This window comes from Mustela nivalis (genome assembly GCF_964662115.1).
Source record: "Mustela nivalis genome assembly, chromosome: 1".
In the NCBI taxonomy this organism is placed as follows: domain Eukaryota; kingdom Metazoa; phylum Chordata; class Mammalia; order Carnivora; family Mustelidae; genus Mustela; species Mustela nivalis.
In genome coordinates this window covers 104,956,068-104,974,640 of record NC_139020.1, presented here as the reverse complement: position 1 = coordinate 104,974,640, position 18,573 = coordinate 104,956,068, and the positions used below count along the sequence as shown (strand labels likewise).

The window sequence follows — 18,573 nt, the reverse complement described above, 5'->3', positions numbered from 1 at the left end:
AGCCTGCCTAAGATTTTAGTTTGATATAAATTGTTTACAATTGTACCTTTAACAACTACCCACACTATTTTCTGGTTGCCGCCATCTAGCACAGTATTAGGATTTGGCGCAAGTAACTTTCCCCTTTCTTTCATGATGTCTAGCACAGAAGGATTCTTTCTAGCTTTTTCTGTCCTCTTTCCCATCCTTTAGCAAAAAGAGTTCCAGTAGTTCATACCTGCTGTCTTTCAGAGTGTCGGGAGTCATCATCAGGACTACAGAGGAATTCAAGGACCTGGTGAAAGAAAAGGTATTTTCTTTACTGGATACCAACATGGATGCCATAACACTGTAGTAATGAAAATAACAGGAAACACCCTTTCTGTATCATCAATTCACTCACACTTGGCCATAACAAGCCCCACAGATATATGGCTTCCTGACTAGCCTGTCAGAAGACACAGCAGGTTCAAGGATGTTAACAACTTAATATGTATCTATCTTATCCTTACTATTCAGAAACATGGCAGGAAGACAGCGCCATCTGTACACCTTAACCTTAAGATCCCTGAATACAATGGACCAGGCAAAGCATGGACTTTACAGAGTCAGGCCACCTGAATTTATTTGAGTCTTAACCTCTTTAACATTTAATAACAACACTTACTGCTGATAATAATACTTATTAAGTATGGACTTGGATGAGTGACATAACCCCTCCAAGGCTTTAGTTTCCTCATCTGCAGAACAGAAGGTACCAACAATACCAATCTCAGGGCTACCAATACAATGGCAATGAGTCAACACATACATATAAAACCCTGGAACAGGAGCGCCTGAGTGGCTCAGTTGGTTAAGCATCTGTCTGCCTTTGGTTCAGGTCAGGAACCCCTGATGCTGGGATCAAGTCCCAATTTGGGCTCCCTGCTCAGCCAGGAGCCTGCCTCTACCTCTCCCTCTGCCGCTTCCCCTGCTTGTGCTCTCTCTCTCAAATGAATAAACAAAATCTTTAAAACAAAACAAAAAACCCTGGAACAGAGCCTGGTACTATGAAGTGTTCAATAAATGCTAGTCATTACTGGGAACTTTCTCCAAATAAAAAGTGTTTTCTTTGCCACCTGCCTATAGATATACAGAAGATATCTAACTGGGATTAGGAGATACCTTCAGAGACAAAGTCACGTATAGGGAAATTCAGACTTTCTAATAATGATCTGTCTTCCAGATGATCAACATCATAGACGTACTACCAACGAGTGGCATGAATTCTTAAATTGAAAAATTCTTGAGCAAAGAATTCTAGGCAATTTAGAGCAACAGAATAACAGCGAACAAAAATTTCTATAAACCAATCTCCACAAGCCATACTCCCAAGATAGCAAGTTACTAGGCGAAGTCATACTATCCAGACACAACATCAAAAAATTGACAACTAGGGGCGCCTGGGTGGCTCAGTGGGTTAAAGCCTCTGCCTTTGGCTCGGGTCACGATCCCAGGGTCCTGGGATCGAGCCCCGCATCAGGCTCTCTGCTCAGCAGGGAGCCTGCTTCCCCCTCTCTCTCTGCCTGCCTCTCTGCCTACTTGCAATCTCTCTCTCTCTCTCTCTCTCTCTGTCAAATGAATAAATAAATAAATCTAAAAAAAAAATTGACAACTAATTTAATCCAAATTAAAAACCAGACCAGGCACCTACCTGATAAGACATTTACCTGCTAGGCTATTACATTAAGAAAATGTGTAGTCCAGTCATTTCCTATGAGCAGTAAAGAGAATAAAACCAATTCTCATAATTAAAGACACGCACCTGATCAAAAAGGGTTCTGTTTACAAACAAGGTATTGTCAGGCTTTGCAAGCTGCCGGGCAAGGAATGTGAAGAGACACCCAACTTGTGAGGGAGTGAAATCGGAATTCTCCACCATAACCTGGTGAGCAAAAGAGACCAGTTACTCCATACACCATCTGGTTTGACACAAAATTATACCATTAGAAAGGTGGCGAGAAGCCCTATTACTCTTCGAAGATCAGGAAAAGATTCTTTTATAGAATCTTTTGGATTCAATGGAGTTCAATGCCAGGAGCACAAACTATTTTCATATTCTGAAAGGAAAACATTTCAGTGATTTTTGGTATACTTCTAGGCACAACTGAGTAAGAACTGAATTGCCAGAGCTGGCTTTTGAAGAAATATTAAACATGTTTCCCTCTGGAATTCTTAAAAGAGAATCCTTCTAAAGTTAAATTTAAATTAAGTTTAAGTAACCATACCAAAAAGCTGCCTACCAACACAGGAAGAAGAGAGCAATTCTGGGGTTTAAAAGTACGTTAACCTGAAGGCACAGGAAAAGATATTCAATATCACTAATCATTGGGAAATGCAAGTCAAGACCACAGTGAGGTACCACCTCATACCTGCCACATTGGCTAGTATCAGAAAGACAAGAAAGAGCACCTGTCAAGGAAGGATGTAGAGAAAAGGGAAGACTCATGCACACTGTGGGTAGGAACGTAATTGGTGCAGCACTGTGGTAAATAGTATGGAGGTTCCTCAAAAAACAAAGTAGTATGATCTAGGAATTCCATCTCTAAGTATTTATCTGAAGAAAACAAAAACCCTAATTCAAAAAGATACACGCACCTCTATGTTTACTGCAGCATTACTTCCAATGGCCAAGCTATGGAAGCAGCCTAAATTCCATCGACAGATGAATGGATGAAGAGATGGTATGTCACACACACACATACATGTATACATACACACCCCCAAACATACAGTGGAGTATTACTCAGTCACAAAGAAGAACGAAATCTTACCAGGTGTAACAACATGGATGGACATTATGCTAAATAGAATAAGTTAGAGAAAGACAAATACCATATGATTTCACTTATATGTGAAATCTAAAACACAAAGCAAACAAAACAGAAACAGACGGATAGGCACAGAGAACAAACTGATGGCTGCCAGAGGGGAGGAGAGGACGTGATTAAACAGGCAAATGGGATTAAGAGGTACAAATTTCCAGTTATAAAATAAATAAGACACAGAGATGAAATGTACAGCATAAGGAAGTCAATAATATTGCAACAGTTTTGTGTAGTGACAGATGGTAACTAACTAGACTTACTGCAATAGCCATTTCATGTATGTAAATATTGAATCGCTTGCTATGTTATATACCTGAAACCAGTATAATGTTGTATGTCCATTATTCTACAATAAAAATTATTATTCTTTTTTTAAAAGCAAGATAACTTGAGAGTGAAGGTGTCCCAGAAAAGGAAGTCCGCTAGCCCAGGAATCAGTGAAGTGAATGGCTTCTGCCCTGTCTACAAGCAGTTCCTTAGACAAATGGTTTCGGGCAACAAGCTTGTTACAAGCACATACAGTTATCCAATCATAATCACTCCTCTGGTTTGAATGAGCTCTCACCTCCTGTCTACCTCCTGGGTGTAAGATGGAAAGGGAAACGCATTCAGGTAATCAGTAAGAAAGCAAGGAGAATCAAGTAACAAATCTGAAATAAAAGGCACAATGTGGGGATGTCTGAGTCACTCAGTCAGTTAAGCATCTGCCTTAACTGGGTCCTGGGTTCAAGACCACATCAGGCTCCCTGCTCACTGAGGAGCCTGCTTGTCCCTCTCCTCCCCACTCGTGTACTCTCTCTCACTATCTCTGTTTTTCTTTCTCCAATAAGTGAATAAAAAATCTTAAAAAACAAATAAATAAAAGGCACAATGTGACCAACATTATGAAAGAACATGTGGTTATAAAAGCATGGTGGAGAAAATGAGAAAGGGAATTTGAAAAGAAACGAGAAAAGTTTGGAAAGGAGAGAGTTACCAAGGCAGAGAGAAGAGTGTGAGCAAAAGCATGGACACAGGAAAACACAAGTGTGTTTGAAGAAACGATGTGTTTCACTAGAATGACTAGAATGTAGCAGCATGCATGAGGAGGAGAGAGACAGCAGACTGAAAAGACGAGGCCTCAAATGTCATTCCAAGGAATCTAGAGTTTATTCCAACTGGGGTGCTACTAAACATGTTCAACAGGAGATCTGGTTGTGATCAGCACTGCACTTGGGAAAATTATTCAGTTGGCAGTGAACAGGATAAAATAACACAAGGAAGAATTAAAAGATAAAGAGCCCAGGTGAGATGCATGTGACTGCAGGGGTCTAACAGAGAGACAAGGTGGTCTGAACCAGGATGGTGATCATGAAAACAAAAGCAGGAACAGGTGCAAAAGGCCCTGCAGAGAGGATGGCAACAGGACAAGGATTTACCTGAGTGGAAACGTGTGGCTAAAGGAGGAATAAACAACGACAGACTTGGGCCTGATAGGCACTTCCGAGGATGACACCATCAGCAAAGAAAGAAAATGCAGAATACAGGGAAGGAAGATCAGGTATTTCTGGGATTAGCCGAACAACCAATTGTCTCATCCATTGATGGTCCTGTTCCCTTGGTTGTCCTGTTCCCTCTCATACTCTCACCTGAAGATCAAGTGTAAGACTGCTCCTGTTGTAAAATGTTCCCTCAGGGCACACAGCTTTTGGCCTACCTCTTCCTATTTTGCTAGCAGTGTGCCCCTTTCTTTAAGTCGTCCTGCTTTAGTCTGGCAACCACAGCTTGCTCAAGTGCATAATTCATTACCACAGTTGGAGAATACTTCAAGTTATAATCTTTGAGGTTTCTAAGTTCCAACTGACAATATTCAAAGAACTCTCTATCGCTTTAAGATACTCCATCATCACTCCCTTGCCGTGCGCAGGTGCTTTCCTAGACTCAACTTTTGGGCCCAGCTACTGCTCCGCTTGGCTTTTCCCCATCCTTTCACTCTCTAGGTGTGGACCACTTTACCAACTGATCCTAGAAACACCTTCTGAGAAAACACTTCTAACTCTCAGCCAATTCCCTTGGCACCTCACCAAGTGTCTAACAGTTATCATCCTCAAAATTCTGATCTCTCTCCATTCTTCTCTTACCTATTCCAGGAACCAGGCTTAAAAAAATTTTCTGAGCAATCTTATATAAAGTCACAAAGTAACAGCTTTTCACTTCCATGTCTGTAGTCATTCAGACACATAGTATCACCTTAGCTCTGATGCTCATCCAGTTCTCTGGTGCTTGCTGCCATTCCCATGTTCACTGGCTCTGTCAGCAGCACACTTGTTAATAGGACTCTCTCATCAGAAATGAGAAAATAATCTCAAGAGTTCAATCTTCAATGACCCAAGGTAGGCAATACAAAACAATATACGAGGGTAGCAATTCACCAACTGTAATAGTTTAAGTACTTCACGGAGTGCTATTTTCTTCATCTGGATTGTTCCTCCAACTTGGCACAGTTTTAAATTCAAACTCCCATTCACTCAACTTGCAAACATGTCTTGACCACTTATCAGCATGCACGCATTGTGCTGGACATACTCGGGGCATGTTAAAACAATGACACACACAAAAATCCTCATAGTCTCTGCTTAACGGAAACTCAACTTTATTTTCCAGGCAGGAAAATAACAAACCTGTAAATAATTCCCTTACAGCGTGCCATGTGCTGCATAAGTATGAACATGGAGAAGGGGCAACTAATCAAACTCAAAGTGTGGAAAGGATTCTAAAGGAGTTTCTCGTGGATGATATTTGAGTTCTGTCTTGGAAAATGGTTAGGAATTTGCCAGGCGGGGAAAGGGAAGGAAGGGTATGATGGGATGAAAGGAAACTCACACAAAGAACGTAAGACATAGAGATGATGCAGTTTAGTGAATCGCAATAATTTAATACAGTTGAGAAGTTCATTAATACAAAGAATGTGTGTGCCACAGGGGGTGGGTCAGGGACAGGAGAAGAGAGCAATTATAAAGAAGTAATCAGGGACCAGAAAATACAGAAGGATCTTGGATGTCATATTCGACAAACTTCAGATGAGTATGACAGAAATCAGGAATTGTGCTCTAACATCTGCTCTTCCTTCCTAACTTAGAAACAGAACTCCTCATTTTAGGCTAAACACATGGTCACCCATAACATGGAGTACATTTCTCAATCTCTCTTAGCAGCTGAGAAGCAATATATCTAAGTTCTGATCAATATGTTGTAAGCTGAATTGTAGTATACAACTTCTAAAAAGTCTTCTTAGAGAGAGGAAACTCTCTGCTTCATCTCTTTCTGCATTCAGACTGGCTAGAATGTTCAGGTGATGGCTAGAGCCATCCATTGGATCAAAGACAGAAACCATGTACTAAGAATAACAACAGTTAAAGCAGAAGGCATCTGCATCCCTGGTAAGTCCGTGAAGCCACTCTACTAGAACAGGTTGCTGATCTCCAGACTTTCATGAGAAAAATAAACTCCCATCACAATTAAACTATTGTTATTTTTATTTTCTCTCACAGTGGAACTTAATTCCAACTGATCCAATAGGGAGCCACAGAAGAATAAAAGAAAGGCAAGATCACAAACTAAAGGAGGACAAGACTGTTTAGGAGACCCAAGTAAAAATTCTCCACACCCCCTACCTGGATCAAACTGGCATTATTTGGAGGCTGAGCAAATCCTAGTCTCATATTCATCAGTGCCTATGTTACAAGGTCAATAAATAGCTCAAATAAGATAATGTATATAAATGTGTTTTGAAAATTATAAAGAGCTATTATAAATGTAATGCATTAGTGTAATACACAATTAGAGAATGTTTTGATTTGCTCTCTTGCCCAAAATAATCTAAAATTCACTAAAAGGAAGAAACCTCCATTTTACAGCCAAATGAACAGGATGAAAATTCTAAGATTTCAACTACAAGAAGAAACTGGCCTGGTTCAAGCTGTGCAGATGGAAAGGAAAAGAATCTGTCTCTGCATTCATTCATTTGCAGTAGCATGGATCTCAAAATAGCTTTGGACTGAATCTGGTTAGATTTAAACTGAGATGATCATCTCTGTGTGCCTCTAATCCTTCTAAGTTGTGCCCACCATCTCAGTGCCATGGTCAGATGACAGTACCAACTAAGCAACACAGCATGGCTGGTATGAGATGGAAGAAAATTCTTCACATTAATTATTTTCTCAAAGCATTCTGAGTTAGTCACAATTATTTCACATAATCATACTGATAAAGCAACTACCACAATATGCATTTCACAGTAGTACCTTATATCCTATATCTGGTCTACAGCTGAAATACATTTTTAAAAATGATTAGTATTTTATTCAGGTTTGAAAGACAAAGATATCACAATAAAATTTTTAAATGAATTGAACACACTGCTTCATTAAAGAGAATCATTTTAGAACTTGCTGTAAAACAATTCAGCTTTCTTAAAATAAACACCAATACGGGGCACCTGGTGGCTCAGTTGGTTAAGTATATGACTTGATTTTGGCTCAAGTCATGACCTCAGGATATGTGATCAAGTCCTGCATCAGGCTCCACACTGGGCATGGAGCCTGCATAAGATTTTCTCTAACCCTCTCCCTATAACCCTCCCCCCAATAAACAAACAAACAAACATCAATACAAAGACATCTATTCTCAGAATACTTACTTTCAACAAAATATCCACAATTCTTTGTTGATATTCTACAGCTTGCTTGTCATTTTTAAAATCTTCAAAGGTCTAACAGGAAGAAATTTTTAAAAATAATTATTTGCAAATGTTAGAAGGAAACAAGTTATTAAATTCTTATTAATAGTCTGGTAAAATCCCAAATAAGGTAACCATTCCTCATCAGGTTTTTCCTTATATACCTTTAAATAATAAGTTGCTTTTAGTGAGTTAGGTAGAAAGCTATAGCATATACTATTGCATGGTATCCTGGGACTTGAAAAATTAATAGTAAGTATAAAAATATAGCAACTATCACACTACCAAAGAGCAATTTGAGAAAGTTCATAGGCAATGAAAAAGAAAAAACACTAATGACAAAAGGCAACTTTTGAACAAGGGTTTGAGAAGATGAACTATAGGTTACATGCTCTGCCATCATTCCCAATACGCTTTGGAAATAATAGCTGAAGTACAGTTCATTAACTTTCCTGAAAAATAACTTTCATCATTTCCATGACAACTAAAAACAAAATGATATTCAATGATAGGTAATTTCCTAAAAATTATGCTAAAACCATCACAATGTTAAAATCCTCAAGCCTACACACACAAAGATTAGGTGTTTTATTTTCAAAACACTGCCAACTATAGCACTTTTATATCCCTGTGCAAGTAGTGCCAAATATATTTTCAAAGAATATACACCAAAGTAAATGACAGTGTCAGATTCTGAAAATACCTAATACTTACAAAATGCATATATGAGAATAAGAATTGTGTTCACTACCAAAAAACTGAAATGAAATTATTTATTAAGTAATAAAAATGATGAAAGAATTGAAGATCTTTTCCCTGGTTTTCATGTAGCACATGTGGGTCTTAGAAATATCTGAATCCATACACCAATAATTTACTGCTTATTTTCCAAAAAAAAAAAAAAAAAAAACCCTACATATTGTCCCACTTAAAAATTAAATGATTATGGGGCACCTGGGTGGCTCAGTGGCCTCTGCCTTCAGCTCAGGTCATGATCCTGGAGTCCCGGGATCAAGCCCCGCAACGGGCTCTCTGCTCAGCAGGGAGCCTGCTTCCCCCTTTCTCTCTGCCTGCCTCTCTGCCTACTTGTGATCTCTGTCTGTCAAGTGAATAAATAAAATCTTTTAAAAATAAATAATAAATAAAAATTTAAATGATTAGATTAAAAAAAAAAAGAAGGAATTTCACAGCCATCAACTTCCAAGACTACATCATGGTTACATTCAACCCAAATACTGCTACCCTGTAAATGGACCCTGAACTTCCCCAACTTCTCCCAAGTACCTCTCCTCATGATGTTTTCCAGCTAGCATGCCCTTCCTTCTACTTTCCTGACACACACTAAGTGCTTTAAACAAATGAATGCTTGTCTGCTTAATGACAGACAAAAACAGAATCTTTTCTTTTTTAAAAACTATTTCTTCAACTAAACTATTTTGCTGTCAGTTAATTGGAAAATGCTGACACAAGTTACCAAGGAGACTGTAGGAACTCTCAATCTGGGAATTCAAATAGAAGATATTTTAATGTTTAAGAGGGTTAAATATTACCCTGTCTAAAGACAGAAAGATGAACCAGAAAGTCTCTCAGTTCTATCTGCAGGTTTACAAAAACAACAAACATGAACACACTAACACAAACACATAACTCTACCCTGACCCCATCTTGCCAAAGTGAGAGGTCACTTTGCAGATACAAATAGACAGTATTATCTGCTAATACAAATGCTATTCAACGAAAACACAAAATCATGGAGAATTAACATCAGTATTAAAAAGCAACAGCAGTGACAGCTAGTAAAAAAGAACTTCTCGTCTATTTTCCTTTTTGGCAGCATGTACTCACTACTTTGAAACAGATACTGAACATTTACTTCTATAAGCATAATTAAGTGGTAATACACCACAGTATGAATATTATGATATACATAATGACATATTTTGGTTGAACTTAACAGCTGCCACTACCATGGTGTATCACTATTAAAACACTATCATTCCAAGGGCGCCTGGGTGGCTCAGTGGGTTAAAGCCTCTGCCTGCAGCTCAGGTCATGATCCCAGGGTCCTGGGATCGAGCCCCGCATCAGGCTCTCTACTCAGCAACGAGCCTGCTTCCCCCCGTCTCTCTCTGCCTGCCTCTCTGCCTACTTGTGATCTCTGTCTGTCAAATAAATAAATAAAATCTTTAAAAACAAAAACAAAAACAAAAAAACACTATCATTCCACAAAGACACTTCTACTTATACAATGCTTGGTGAGAGGAATAACATGCAAAGATGGCCTAATGGAGAATGACACAGTGCGTGAAGTACAAAGGCATACAAGCCACCCTTGGGAGAAAAGACATGACCAAAAGTAAAATAGGAGAACTAGAAAACATAAATGAAAAGAACTAAGAAAATGAAATGTAAATTAAAAGGTAAAACAGATCAAAGAAAAGGTGACAAATAAAGATAAAGAAAATACAACACACAAATAATTGCAGTTTAAGATAAAATACAAAATAATGAAGTAGATAAAGCACTTAAATCTGTAATTCAAGAAAACTTTCTTGAAATAAAGACATGAATTGACACCCTGAAAAGGCCTACAGTATACATGGTAAAAACAACCCCAAATAATCAATTCTGAGTGATATCTTTGAACAAAACTGTTAGTCTTTAAAGACACACTAGACTGGTAGAAAACATTTGCTAAGCTTATGTAATCTGATAAAGAACTTGCATTTAAAATTTGAAAAAGAAAGCCAATGTTGGTGGCATCACAATTCCGGACTTCAAGCTCTATTACAAAGCTGTCATCATCAAGACAGCATGGTACTGGCACAAAAACAGACACATAGATCAATGGAACAGAATAGAGAACCCAGAAATAGACCCTCAAATCTATGGTCAACTAATCTTCGACAAAGCAGGAAAGAATGTCCAATGGAAAAAAGACAGCCTCTTCAATAAATGGTGCTGGGAAAATTGGACAGCCACATGCAGAAAAATGAAATTGGACCATTTCCTTACACCACACACAAAAATAGACTCAAAATGGATGAAGGACCTCAATGTGCGAAAGGAATCCATCAAAATCCTTGAGGAGAACACGGGCAGCAACCTCTTCGACCTCTGCCGCAGCAACATCCTCCTAGGAACAACGCAAAAGGCAAGGGAAGCAAGGGAAAAAATGAACTATTGGGATTTCATCAAGATCAAAAGCTTTTGCACAGCAAAGGAAACAGTTAAAATCAAAAGACAACTGACAGAATGGGAGAAGATATTTGCAAACGACATATCAGATAAAGGACTAGTGTCCAGAATCTATAAAGAACTTAGCAAACTCAACACCCAAAGAACAAATAATCCAATCAAGAAATGGGCAGAGGACATGAACAGACATTTCTGCAAAGAAGACATCCAGATGGCCAACAGACACATGAAAAAGTGCTCCATATCACTCGGCATCAGGGAAATACAAATCAAAACCACAATGAGATATCACCTCACACCAGTCAGAATGGCTAAAATCAACAAGTCAGGAAATGACAGATGCTGGCGAGGATGCGGAGAAAGGGGAGCCCTCCTACACTGTTGGTGGGAATGCAAGCTGGTGCAGCCACTCTGGAAAACAGCATGGAGGTTCCTCAAAATGTTGAAAATAGAACTGCCCTATGACCCAGCAATTGCACTATTGGGTATTTACCCTAAAGATACAAATGTAGTGATCCAAAGGGGCACATGCACCCGAATGTTTATAGCAGCAATGTCCACAATAGCCAAACTATGGAAAGAACCTAGATGTCCATCAACAGATGAATGGATCAAGAAGATGTGGTATATATACACAATGGAATACTATGCAGCCATCAAAAGAAATGAAATCTTGCCATTTGCGACAACATGGATGGAACTAGAGCATTTTATGCTTAGCGAAATAAGTCAAGCAGAGAAAGACAACTATCATATGATCTCCCTGATATGAGGAAGTGGTGATGCAACATGGAGGCTTAAGTGGGTAGGAGAAGAATAAATGAAACAAGATGGGATTGGGAGGGAGACAAACCGTAAGTGACTCTTAATCTCACAAAACAAACTGAGGGTTGCTGGGGGGAGGGGGTTTGGGAGAAGGGGGTGGGATTATGGACATTGGGGAGGGTGTGTGCTTTGGTGAGTGCTGTGAAGTGTGTGGACCTGGTGATTCACAGACCTGTACCCCTGGGGATAAAAATATATGTTTATAAAAAATAAAAAATTATAAAAAAAAAAACACAAAACAAACAAAAAAACAAACCAAAAAAATAAAAATAAAATAAAATTTGTAAAGAACTTTTAAAACCAGACAAGAAAATAAACACAATTAAAAAAAAATGAACAGATATTCTCACCAAAGAGAATATATGGATGACAAACTTATCTTCTCTACAATCTATCTTAATGAAAAGATGCTTAATATCATTAGTCAGAAGGAAAATATAGATAAAAACCACGAGATACCACCACACACCTTTTAGAATGGTCAATTTAAAAAGATCAACTATAGCCAAGTGTTGGTGAGATGAAGGAATGATTGATACTCATCTATACTTCTAGTAGGAATGTAAAATGGTAGAACCACTTTAGAAAACAGCATGTCAGTTTCTGACAAAGTAAAAGAATACATTTAACAAAAGACCCAGCAATTCTAGCTTTTAGTATTTACTCAAGAGAAACAGAAATGTATGTCCATACAAAGGCCTTTATGTAGATGTTCATAATAGCTGTATTCATAAGAGCCTAAAACACAAAACAACTCCAAGGACCATCTACTGGTGAACAGATCAGCAAATTGTATACTCACAAAATGGAAAATTATACAGCCATAAAAAGGAAAAAACTGGTTAGGAAGAAGACAGTGGCAGAGTAGAAGGACCGTAGGCTCGCCTAGTCCCACAAATACAACTAGGTAACTATCAAATCATCCTACATACACCAGAAATTGACCTGAAGACTGACAGAACAAACTCCACAACTAAAGGGAGAAAAGAGGCTACACTGAAGAAGGCATAAAGCATGGTGACGTGGTTTAGAGGAGCAAAGGGTTGAAACTGCTGTGAAAAGGAGGGAGAGAGGTCACAGCAAAGTGAGAATAAGAGTGAGTGAGAGAGAGAGAGAGAGAGGAGCACCCAGGAGAATGCATAAGGATAACATTTCCCTAAAGCCACTGGCTTAGGAAATGAGAGGGGCTGAGTTTTATGACTTCTTGCAACAAGCAGGGCTTAAAGCCTGGAATTTTAAAGGTCAGCAGGCTTGGCTGGGATAGAGCCTAGAAGGTACTGCAATACTCCTGGAGAGAAGGCAGACAAACAATTTGGGGGCAGATACCATGGAAACAGCAATCTGAAGAGTGCCTGAGGGACACAGTGGGAGATTATTTGCTCTTCTGAAGCATATCCCTGAGAGGCAATGTTCATGGGCATACTCCCTCCCAGAAAGGAGCTGGCTGGTGCTACAACTCAGTATAAACAAAGAGCCACCTGCAGGTAATACTGGCTGACTAACTTGCTTTCACCCCAGCCCAACCCCTCTGAGCTCTAGTAGAACTGCTCTTCTCAGTCACACTTCCCTCAGTCCCAGCTTGGTGAGCCCCTCCCCAAGAACACCCACACTAAGTAGCCTGACCAGAGAGTTTTGCAGGGCCTCAGTTCCAGTGTAGGTGGTGACAGGTCTCATTTTACAAGCAGATCAGAGTAAACCTAGTTAAAACTCACCACATTCAGGCCAGCGATGAAACAATGTCCACAGCAAGCAAGTAAAGTCTCTGCAGATGACTGGCATGAAGGATAGAGCAGCCAGAACACAACAGAACACACACAGTACACACTGATGACATTCCCTGAAGTGACAGGCCCTGGACACTACATGACCTCTTCATCATAAGGCCATTACTTCCAGGAGCAGGACACATAACTGGCTTTTCTAACCCTCATAAGGTGGCAGCAATTTAGACAAAATGTGAAGACAGGAATTTATCCTAAATGAAAGAACAAGACAGAGCAAGAAATAACAGCCAGAGATCTAAGTGAAACAGATACATGTAACATGCCTTATGGAGAATTTAAAGCAACAATCATAGGACGACACGCTGGGTTTGAGAAAAGAACAGAAGACATCAATAAGACCCTTACCGCAAACATAAAAGAGTTTAAAAAGAAAGATGAAGAGCGTAATAAACGAGATTAGAAACACATTTGATGCAGTGAACAGCAGGCTGGTAGAGTTGAGGAATGAATTGATGACCTAGAAGAAACAGTAACAGAAAGCAATGAAGCTGAACAAAAGAGAGAAAAAAATTATGCAACAAGAATAGACTCAGGGAATTCAGTTACTCTACTAAATATAATATAATAACATTCATATTAAAGGCATCTAGAAGAAGAAAGAGAAAAGGGGGCAGAAAATTTATTTTAAGAAATAATGGCTAAAAATTTCCCTAATCTGGGGAAGGGAACAGACTTACAGATCCAAGAGGCAAAGAGAACTCCCATCAAAATCAACAAAAGCAGGCCAAAACCAAGACGTACCATAATTAAAATGGCAAAATATAGTGATAAAAAAAAATGTTAAAAGCAACAAAAGAAGTCATTAACTTACAAGGGAAAACCTATAAGGCTAGGGTTTTCTTTTCAAAGAGATTTTTCAACAGAAATCTTGGCAGGCCAGAAGGGAGTGGCACAATACAGTCAAAACGCTGACTAGGAAAAATCTGCAGCCAAGAATATTCTATCCAGCAAGGCTACCGTTTGGAATAGAAGGAGAGATAAAGAGTTTCCCAGAAAAAAGCTAAAAGAGTTTGTGATGAGTAAACCAGCCCTGCAAGAAATATTAAAGGGGACTCTTCGAGTGGAAAGGAGAAAATAAAAGTGATAGTATAAATGCAGGAAACACAAAGCAGTAAAAATGAGCATTTCTGTAAAATTCAGTCAAGGACTCACACACAAAAAAGGATATAAAATGTAATAACATATACTCAAAATGTGTAGAGAAAAGAATCAGTGCCAATCTGAATAGCCATCAACTTAATACAGACTGCTATTTACAAAAGAGGTAATATACAAACCTAATGGTGACCAATATCAAAACCCCCTAATTAACACATGAAGAATAAAAAGAAAGAAATACAAATACATCACGAAAGAAAATCAGTAAAAGATGAGAGAAAGACAAGAAAGGATCAAAGAAAAATCTTCCAAAACAAGTAATAAAATGGCAATAAATACATATTGATAATAACTGAATATAAATGGACTAAATGCTCTAATCAAAAGGCATAGGGTGTCAGAATGGATAAGAAAACAAGACCCATCTATATGCTGCCTACAAGAGAGTCATTTTAGACCTAAAGACACCTTCAGATTGAAAGTGAGGAGATGGAGAAATACTGATCATGCAAATGGATGTCAAAAGAAAGCTAGAGTAGCAATACCTCTATTGGACAAACTAGATTTTTAAAACAAAGACTGTAACAAGAGACAAAGAAGGGCACTATATAATAATAAAGGGAACAATCCAACCAGATATACCAACTGTAAATATTTATGCACTGAAAATGGTAGCACCCAAATATATAACACAATTAGTAACAAACATAAAGGAACTATTAATAATACAATAATAGTAGGGGACTTTACCACCCCACTTACATCAATGGACAGATCATCTAAACAGAAAAATCAACAAGGAAACAGTGGTTTTGAAAGACACGCTGGACCAGTTGGGCTAAAACAGCAGAATACACATTCTTTTCAAGAGCACGTGGAACATTCTCTAGAATAAATCATAACCTATTAGGTAACAAAACAGGTCTCAACAAGTACAAAAAGACTGAAATCATACCATGCCCCTTTACTGACCCCCACGTTATGAAACTAGAAGTCAACCACAAGAAAAGTCTGGTAAGACCACAAATACAAGGACGTGAAACAACATGCGACACAAGGAACAGGTGAACCAGGAAATCAAAAGAAGAAACTAAAAAAAATACATGGACACAAATGAAAATGAAAACACAATGGTATAAGCTTTGGGATGCAGCAGAAGTGGTTCTAAGAGGGAAGTACACAGTAGTACATAGTAGGCCCACCTCAAAAAGCAAGAAGAAACTCAAACAATCTTAACACCTAAATGAGCTAGGAAAAGGACAACAAACAAATCCCAAAACAGTAATAGGAAGGAAATAATAAAGATTGGAGGAGAAATGAATGATATAGAAACTAAAAATGCAATAGATCAATGAAACCAGGAGCTGGTTCTTTGAAAAAATTAATAAAATTGATAAACCCCTAGCCAGTCTTATCAAAAACAAAAGAGAAAGGACCCAATTAAACAAAATCACAAATGAGAGCAAAGAAATAATAACCAACACCACAGAAACACAAACAATTATAGAAGAATGTTATGAAAAACTATATGCCAACTAATGTACAACCCAGAAAAAATGGATAAATTCCTAGGAATACATAAATTACCAAAACTGATATAGGAAGAAATAGAAAACTCGAATAGACCAATAACCAGCAAAGAAACTTAATAACTAAAAAAAACTCACAACAAACAAAAATTCAGGACCAGATGTCTTCTCAGGCAAATTCTAAAGAAGAGTTAATAGCTACTTAAAACATTTAAAGGAGAGTTAATACCTATTCTTCTCAAACTATTCCAAAAAATAGAAAAGAAAGTAAAACTTCCAAATTCACTGTATGAGGCAAGCATTACCCTGATGCCAAAACCAGATAGACATCACAAAAAAAGAGAACTACAGGCCAATATTCCTGAGGAACACAGATGTAAAATTTCTCAATGAAATACTAGCAAACCAAATCCAACAATACATTAAAGAAAAATCATTCACAGTGATCAAATAGATTTATTCCCAGGTTGCTGGTTCAAAATTCACAAAATTTTGTTATCCTTTCATTAACAAAAGAAAGGATAAGAACCATATGATCCTTTCAACAGATACAGAAAAAGCCTTTGACAAAGTACAACAATCATTCATGATAAAAACTCCCAACAAAGGAGGTTTAGAGGAAACATACCTCAACATAAAAAAAGCCATATAAGAAAAGCCCACAGTTAATATCATCCTACATGGAGAAAAACTGGCAGCTTTTCCTCTAGGTCAGGAACAAAATGAGGATGTCCACTCTCACCTTTTTTATTCAACATAGTACTAGAGGTTCTAGCCTTAGCAATCAGATAACAAAAAGGAATAAAAGGCATCCAAATTGGCAAGGAACAAGTAAAACTGTCATTATTTGCGGATGACATGACACTATATATAGAAAACCCTAAAGACTCAACCCAAAACTGCCAGAACTGATAAACAAATTCAGTAAAGTTGCAGTATATAAAATAAATGTACAGAAATCTGTTGCATTTCTAAACACCAATAATGAAGCAGCAGAAAGAGAAATTAAGGAATAAACCACACCAAAACCAGTAAGATATCTAGAAATAAATCTAATGAAAGAGGTGAAAGACCTGTACTCTGAAAACTGTAAAATACTGATGGAAGAAACTGTAGATGACACAATAGAAAGCTATTCCATGCTCATGGATGGGGAAAAACAGTTTTTTTTTTAAAATGTTTTTATTTATTTATTTATTTGACAGAGATAGCAGGGGGAGCCGCAGTTAGAGGGAGAGGGAGAAGCAGACTCCCTACTGAGTAAGGAGCCCAATGCAGGGCTCAATCCCAAAACCCTGGGCAGACGCCCAAGTGACTAAGTCACCGAGGCACCCCTATAAAATATTGTTAAAAATCTCTACTACCCAAAGAAATGGACAGATTTAATGCAATCCCTATTAAAATACCAACAGCATTCTTCACAGAGCTAGAACAAACAATCCTACAGTTTGTATGGAACCATGAAAGATCCTAAATAGCCAATGCAATCTTGGAAAAAAAAAAAAAAGCAAAGCTATAGACATCACAATTCTGGACTTTAAGTTATAGTACAAAGTTGTAATCAAAACACTATGGTGCTGATACAAAAACAAACATGTAGATCAATGCAACAGAATAGAAAACCCATAAATGAACCCATAATTCTCAACAAAGCAGGCAAGAATATCCAATGGGGGAAAAAACAGAGTCTTCAACAAATGGTGTTAGGAAAACTGGACAGCCACCTGCAAAAGAATGAAACTGGAACACTTTCTTACACCATACACAAGAATTAACTCAAAATTAATTAAGACTTAAATATAAGACCAGAAACCAAAAAATTCTAGAGGAGAGCGCAGGCAGTAACTTCTTGGACATCAGCCATAGCAACTTCTTTCTAGATGTGTCTCCTGAGGTACTGAAAACAAAACCAAACATTAACTACTGAGACTACATTAAATTAAAAAGCTTCTGGACAGTAAAGGAAACAAACAATAAAACTAAAAGGCAACCTATGGAATGGGAGAAGATATTTGCAAATGATGTATCTGATAAAGCGTTAATATCCAAAATACATAAAGAACTTTTAAAACTCAACACCTAAAAAAAAATACAATTAAAAAATGGGCAGAAGACATGAACAGACATTTCTCTAAGACATACAGACAGCCAACAGACACATGAAAAGATGCTCAACCTCACTCAGGGAAATGCAAATCAAAAACTACAATGAGGTATCACCTCACACCTGTCAGAATGGCTAACATTAACAACACAGAAACAACAGGTATTGGCAAGTATGTGGAGAAAAGGGAACCTTCTCGCACTGTGGGTGGGAATGCAGACTGGTGCCGCCATGATGGAAAACAGTATGAGGTTCCTCAGAATGTTAAAATTAGAATTATCCCACAACCCAGCAATTGCACGACTGAGTATTTATTTACCCAAAGAATACAAAAAATACTAAATCAAAGGGATACACACATTCTGATGTTTATAGCAGCATTATCTACGATAGCCAAATTATGAATACAGCTCAAGAGTCTACCGATTGATGAATGGAGAAAAAAGATATGGTATATACATACAATGGGATA

The 18,573-nt window shown here is 38.0% G+C and overlaps 1 protein-coding gene across 3 annotated transcripts in view; it reads right to left on the bottom strand.

Moving 5' to 3' along the window:
* VPS8 (VPS8 subunit of CORVET complex) overlaps positions 1-18,573 on the bottom strand; it is a 246,408-nt gene that overhangs the window by 113,339 nt on the left and 114,496 nt on the right. For all 3 annotated transcript variants that reach the window (XM_082693431.1, XM_082693433.1, XM_082693432.1), the window contains exons 28-30: positions 7,525-7,596; positions 1,784-1,903; positions 218-274 (exon numbers count right to left, since the gene is read on the bottom strand). In XM_082693431.1, coding sequence (XP_082549557.1) covers positions 218-274; positions 1,784-1,903; positions 7,525-7,596 — 249 coding nt within the window. The remainder of the gene's footprint in view (positions 1-217; positions 275-1,783; positions 1,904-7,524; positions 7,597-18,573) is intronic.